This window comes from Gymnoscopelus microlampas (genome assembly GCF_963454915.1).
Source record: "Gymnoscopelus microlampas genome assembly, chromosome: 11".
In the NCBI taxonomy this organism is placed as follows: domain Eukaryota; kingdom Metazoa; phylum Chordata; class Actinopteri; order Myctophiformes; family Myctophidae; genus Gymnoscopelus; species Gymnoscopelus microlampas.
Window position 1 is genome coordinate 20,547,386 of NC_139948.1, and position 6,652 is coordinate 20,554,037.

General features: G+C 41.7%; 1 protein-coding gene across 1 annotated transcript in view; it reads left to right on the forward strand.

The window, feature by feature from the left end:
- LOC311054655 (voltage-dependent T-type calcium channel subunit alpha-1I-like) overlaps positions 1-6,652 on the forward strand; it is a gene marked incomplete at both ends in the record, with an annotated part of 249,150 nt that overhangs the window by 123,274 nt on the left and 119,224 nt on the right. Inside the window, 1 exon segment of the mRNA XM_084070659.1 lies at positions 2,586-2,683. Coding sequence (XP_083926785.1) covers positions 2,586-2,683 — 98 coding nt within the window.

The window sequence follows — 6,652 nt, forward strand, 5'->3', positions numbered from 1 at the left end:
GTAGGCCTACTTATGAAAGTAAGCCTACTTACTGCTTTGAATTATGTTTTATTATGTATCGCATATTAAAATTGGCTTAAGGGAGGACGGGCCGGCAGACGGGCGGACCATGTTGTCATGCTCATGTCACTATGACTCAGCCATAACCACATAAGGACTTCCCAATGCAGCTACGCCCAAATATGGAGTGTGTTGTCTAACCTCAATGTGTCGTCATGGCATCAGCGCGAACAAATCAGTCAACTCCATATATGGGCACAAAAGGGGGCATGCCCATATGGGCATATGCTGATGACATCAGGAATCTCCATACAGTATATGGGCACAAAGGGACAAGGACTGACAGATACAGAGATCTCCATATGGTCACAAAAGGGACAACTTTGGATCCGAGGGCCGCATAGCCCGGCCCGAACCTCTAGTATACAGCTGAAAGAGTAAGACTAAAATTGCCAAACACACCATAAGACTGCATACTGTACATCTATAAGCAACACATTCATTTAACAGAATACACAAATGTCATTATAGTCAGTGTCCTATCCTCTCCTGTCCCATGCTGGAGCAGTGATATTATTATTTTGTTATGGTTTATATGTTTATTAATATAGCTGCTACTTAATGTCTGAGGAAACAGAACAAACTAATGTTGTTCTTATGTATACTCGTACACACGATAACAATGAAAAAAGCTTGAATCTTGAGTCAGAGTGCACAGTTAGCCCACAAAGCTGGTAGATAGAGATTTAATTTCTCTTTCACTTGACAAGTGACACTAATCTGGCCATCTGGATTAATTAGAATGATGAATGAATGCTGTTGAACTGCAATAACCGTAGGCTATCTACAGCACAGGTGAATGACTTATTCTGAAGGAGTACTGTAGATTGTGTTTGGACTGTTATAAGCTAGTGCTGCTGTTGCTGTTTTCATACTGTAATGTCCCAAACAGAGACCCACTCTATCCCCAGGCACATACTGTATGGCGCCGTGCACACACGCACGCACTCACTCACGCACGCACGCACGCACTCACGCATATACAACACAGGCTGGGGTAAGTTGTAGCTGGTCTCCTGTGAAAGTGGTTTGGTTTCGGGAGGCACTAACCGCTTAGCAATGCTGTGGATATAGCTAACACATGCCAAACTCTGACTTTATAGAACAACATCCTGAAGGCAACACTTATAACAGATCGCTCTTTTCAACACTTGGTAGGCCCGTATAATGCCCTCTCCTGACTTTCTCATTTCTCCCCCAGCGTAATCCCATTCCCCTTTGATGCTTTTTCACAGTTTACCATTTAGAATTTAGGCACTTAGCAGTCGCTCTTAGAAGGAGCGACTTAAAAAGTGCTAGATCAGCGTAAACAGCACGAACCCTATAGTCAACAGACGACAGCGGAAGCGGGCGATGCAGAGCTACAAACAGTGGCGGAAAAAGTACTCAAATGTTTTACTTAAGTAAAAGTATGAACACTGCAATGTAGTAGTACTCTGTTACAAGTAAAAGTCCGGAATTAAAAATTGACTTGAGTGAAAGTACAAAAGTATTGGTATCAAAATGTACTTAAAGTTCCAAAAGTAAAAGTACTAAAATGTTTGAAAATAGCCTATGTATAAAATAGGGCTAAAGTGGTTAATGTATGTTTTATAATATAATCATTTATATCTGCAAAGTAACTGCTAACTAAAGTAAATAAATACTCCACTATAAATAATTGTAGTGGAGTAAAAGTACAATATTTGTATAAATATAATATTTGTATAAATAAGTACCTAGGAGGCAGGTAGACATCAAACCTAGCATCTGTCTACTCTAACTACTCAAAACTACATACTGTACATCTATCTACTGTGAGTAACATACATCTGAACAAGTAAACCTCATACATCATTTTAACTGTGCACATGAACCCTAACTTCCTTATTCCGGGCAAACCTTCGGAGTTTGGTGTAGAGGGAAAACAGGAGGGGGGCCTAGTATAGACCCCTGGGGGACTCAGTTTGTTGCTTGTGATGCCCAGGTTACAAATGATTTGCAGGAAATAAAGTGCTATCTGTAGCATTTCATACAGCCAACCAACTGCATGAAATGTTGCAAACAGTAGCAGGAGGCAGCCCTTATCTCTCTTGATTCCCTGCACAACTGCATTATCACTTCATTCCAGCATGACCCAGCTACTCTTATTTCATCACAGTTAGTGTACCATATATTTCCCTTTCGCTGTAGCAAAGCCAGACTAGTATTTGTACTCTGGGATGGGAATTCTGCATTGACAATGAAGTTGTCAATGTAGCATCAGGCTAGACTGGCATAGGCTAGACTGGACATAATGTTACACCACATAATGTTCCCCAACCACCTATACTTTGTTTGTGACTTGGTAAGAACGTCTCATGGCCTTCTTTATTGTACTGACCCTCCGGTTTAGAAGCTAAAGACAGATATGGCAGTCATGCTGGTAAGCAAATGCTTGGTTCATTTGCTTAGTGATTGTCAGCGTTCTGGGCAGGTCCTATGGCTCCATGTACTGTATGTTTTGAATCAATTGTCTTTAATTGTCTCTCTCTCTCTTATTCCAGGATGGTGGAGTATTCATTAGACCTCCAGAATATCAACTTATCAGCAATCAGGACAGTCCGCGTCCTTCGACCTCTGAAAGCCATCAACAGAGTACCCAGTGAGTAGATCCTATACCACTGTGTGTGTGTGTGTGTGTGTGTGTGTGTGTGTGTGTGTGTGTGTGGGCGTGGGCGTGTGCGTGAGCCATTCACATGTGCATGTGGAAAGGTACGTGAGCTCATAGTGTACATAATCTATATTACAACTCTGCACCGGCTACTAATTTCCTGTTGCCATGGCTGACGGCTCCTGATCATTGAAGGAGGACCAGTTAGACCGATCAAGCTAGGGTCAACCGGGTCACAACGCTCACAATAGTGCTTTTAGTGGCTAGTCATGCACTATCCACTAAATGCTAATTGTAATAATAATAGTAAAAATAATGCAGTATATGTCCTCCAGACAGACAATAGTTATCTTTGTTTAGCTGTTTGTTTTGTTTATCTTGCAAATGCTTTGTAAGATGTTTTATTGAATTTGAATCAAGCAGACAGATCCACTGAGATAAACAACATCAAACAAACAGATGTGATCATCATCACCACTATTGCAGACTTAAAAACACAGATGGGAATTCAAAATCAAAGACATTGAGACTTCTCTACGTCAGTAATCCTCAACCCTTTTAATTTCAAGGACCCCCAGTTTGATATGCATTACGCCACCGACCCAAAAGGGTCCATTTGGTTCCCAACTATCAATAATTTAGCCGGTGCCCCCCTGGAAACCCCTCAAGCCCCCGGACCACTCTGACTCTACATTCTCAACGTGTAGCCCGGGGACCCCCAGGAGTCCTTGAGGAGTTACGGGTCTCTAACTCAGAGAGTGTACAAAATGGAACCATTCCATTTCCATTTGTACACTCTTAGTTAAATTAACACTGAGATAAAAGAAGTGAAAATGGTATCAAATGGCTGTCCGTTGTCTAATGCGTAACAAACTGGTGGTTCTCGACATTCTAAAGTTTGAGAACCACTACTCTACATGATGACACAAAGCACAAGCAGGTCAGATCTTTTGTAAACAAGGCACAAACGTATTAAAAAAACGCATGGGTTCTCGAGGCTACAAACGTATTGAATGTCTGTCTGGTCACTCTCTCACCGAGAGAGGCTTTTGAATCCTTTTGCAAAACATTACAAGCACAGAGAGGAAAATACATAAAAGCCCATATGATTAATTCAGTGGGGACAGATACCCTTTCAGTGACCGCAGACAGCAAGTTAGACCATTTTTTACAGAAGTAAAAGCACATTCAGTCTGCACTGATTGATTCAGAGTAACTTTGGATATAAAAGAGCACAGATGAATGAGCCTATAAGATAACAGAGCAGGCCAGTTAATACGGTCATTTCAGAGCTACTATGGCTTAAGGACTAACAGATTTAATAACAAAACATTATAAATGGTAATAGCTGCTAAAACATGTGGTTCAGCTTGTGTGCGTGTGCGTGTGTGCGTGTGCGTGCGTGCGTGCGTGCGTGCGTTCGAGAACGTAAGTTCACACTGAGACTGCTGCTTTGTGATTGACAGTGACCCAAATGTCATTTGGACATTTCATTTGCCTTCTTGTGTGGTAGAGTTTAGAAGAAATCACAAAAACCTCAACAAAATGTGAAAACTGTTTTGTTCACTCCTTTTGATTTATGATATTCAGTCAGACTCTCTCTTCGAGATGAAAACCATTTATTCCATTGATGTATTGCATTGTATTGTATTTGGCGGTGCCGGTGTGGTTCTGCTCCCATGATGCCCCAGAACAAATCTTTGCAAGCAACTTCAACTTCAAATTCACTTTACTTCACTTAATCACAGTTTACAGGTGTAAAAGAGTGGATCAATTACATTGTGTCCTAGTTACCACAAATTGTAGTAACAGCACATAAATAATAGGCGGGGGATCAATCTAAACAAAGCGATATCAAATATAAACAATGTGTGGAAAGAATCAATCAAGTAGTGCCTCAGTCTCAGTGGCCTTTAGTGTCTGCCTAGAGATTTGAAGGCTGGGTGCTCAATCCCCAGAGAAAATAAGCATCGTACCCTGCTTGGCACTCAGCATCAAGGGTTGGATTGGGGGGAAGGTCGTTGCACATCAAGCTGCCTCACGCTACAGAAACAGGAGATAGGCTCCTGACCATTATGGGCCATATGGCTCGGAAACCATTGGATCCCAAGGCTACTTACTTACCTCAGTCTCGTATGCAAGTAAAAGACATCACATAGCACCAGCTATCAAATATGTATGAACTGTGTTGGAGTGGAGTATATTCCCGGTCATACTGTATAGTGATAGTGCCAGTGTAACGGGAGCTTATATGACTGACATGGTGACTGGGCTCAGTGCCTGTTCAGTAGCCTGACAGCCTCGCTGATGTGGAAACTGTCCCTTAAGCTTGGCTCACACTGCTGGAGTTTTAGAACACTACCCGATTTTGAAATTGAGTTGCATCACACACATCAAGTGTCTCTGTAATCTCAAACTAGCACAGTTTGCACACAGTAGATTTTTGAAATAATTGTGCATCACACACTACAGTATTATAATTATTATTATTATTATTATTATTATTATTATTATTAAGATTATCGTGCCCAGCAGAACATTGAACCACCACACTGGTTGATTACCAAACAACCGAAAATGAACAGTCTGGAGGGCTTAGTAACACAACTGCTGACATTGTGAGACAGAACAGTGCGGTTGCTTCGCTAAGCAATGATCAGGACATTAAAGGTGGTTTAAGTGATATTCTTTTGTTACAATAAGTGTTAACTATCATGTCACGTTTAACTAGACTGATTGAAATTGTTTTTTTTTTTTTTAAATAACACAAACTACCTTGAGTTTGTGCAGACAGGTTTGTACGTTGTTTCATATGTGTAAAATTTACATAGCATGTACAGTGCCGGGGTAGGATTTCTTCACCACTTATGCCGCCTTAGTTTGGCTGTATTAACTCATTCACTGCACAAATTAATTAGTTCATTCCTCCATCGACCCACCCATCCCACCGGAACAACCTCCGGAGATATTGTTTTTACATGGACATGACAAAAGCCATACTGACCCCTCATATAGGGCAGCTCCTAAAGATCCACAGATATGAAGAACATGCAATACTATACAATATATATTATGAACTTGCATGGACAATGTGAAGAACTATACTGTACAGTAGATGCTACTACGGGAGGAGGGATGTGGTGGGAGTTTGGTCACTGACCAGCTGTCATGTGTGGTAGCTGTGAGAGATGTTGAGCATATAACAGCTTAAATAGACAGCGTAGTTGTTCCATTAAGATTGGAGGGTGCATGAGCGTGAGACCCCCCCCCCCTCTCTCTTTCTCTCTCTCTCTCTCATACACTCCAGCTCTCTATCTTTGTCTCACACCTCAGAATCACAGGCATTTTAAATGATGTACCCCATCGCCCTGTGGTTCCAAGTTCACACACAATCCTTGGAGGTTCATGTAACTGTTAATAGTGTAAATGAACCTGTGACGGTCTGTGTATCCCATCAACAATGACCTGAACCATGTTCAATCTGATACTTTTCTAATTGATTGAATGTGTAACGCCTGGGAATCAAAACGTTCCTGTCTCTCGCGTGGGAAGGGACGACGAACCCAAACACCTTAACCACGAGCCTAAGAGAAAATCCCCCCCCTTGGCCGGGGAAGATATTAGGCTTTTTGTCTTCAGGCAAAACTCTGCTACAAATGCATCCTGCAGACGTGTTAAATCTCCTCTCCTTAATGGCCATAATTTGCCTTTTAGGTGAAGATAATGAAGCCGTAAACCTGACCTATCAATATTTAAAACAGCCTGCGTACTAGTAGAGCTCATTAAAGATAGATGTTAATTGAATTATATGGTAAGTGGTTGTGTGTGTGTGTGTGTGTGTGTGTGTGTGTGTGTGTGTGTGTGTGTGTGTGTGTGTGTGTGTGTGTGTGTGTGTGTGTGTGTGTGTGTGTGTGTGTGTGTGTGTGTGTGTGTGTGTGTGTGTGTGTGACCCCCCCCACC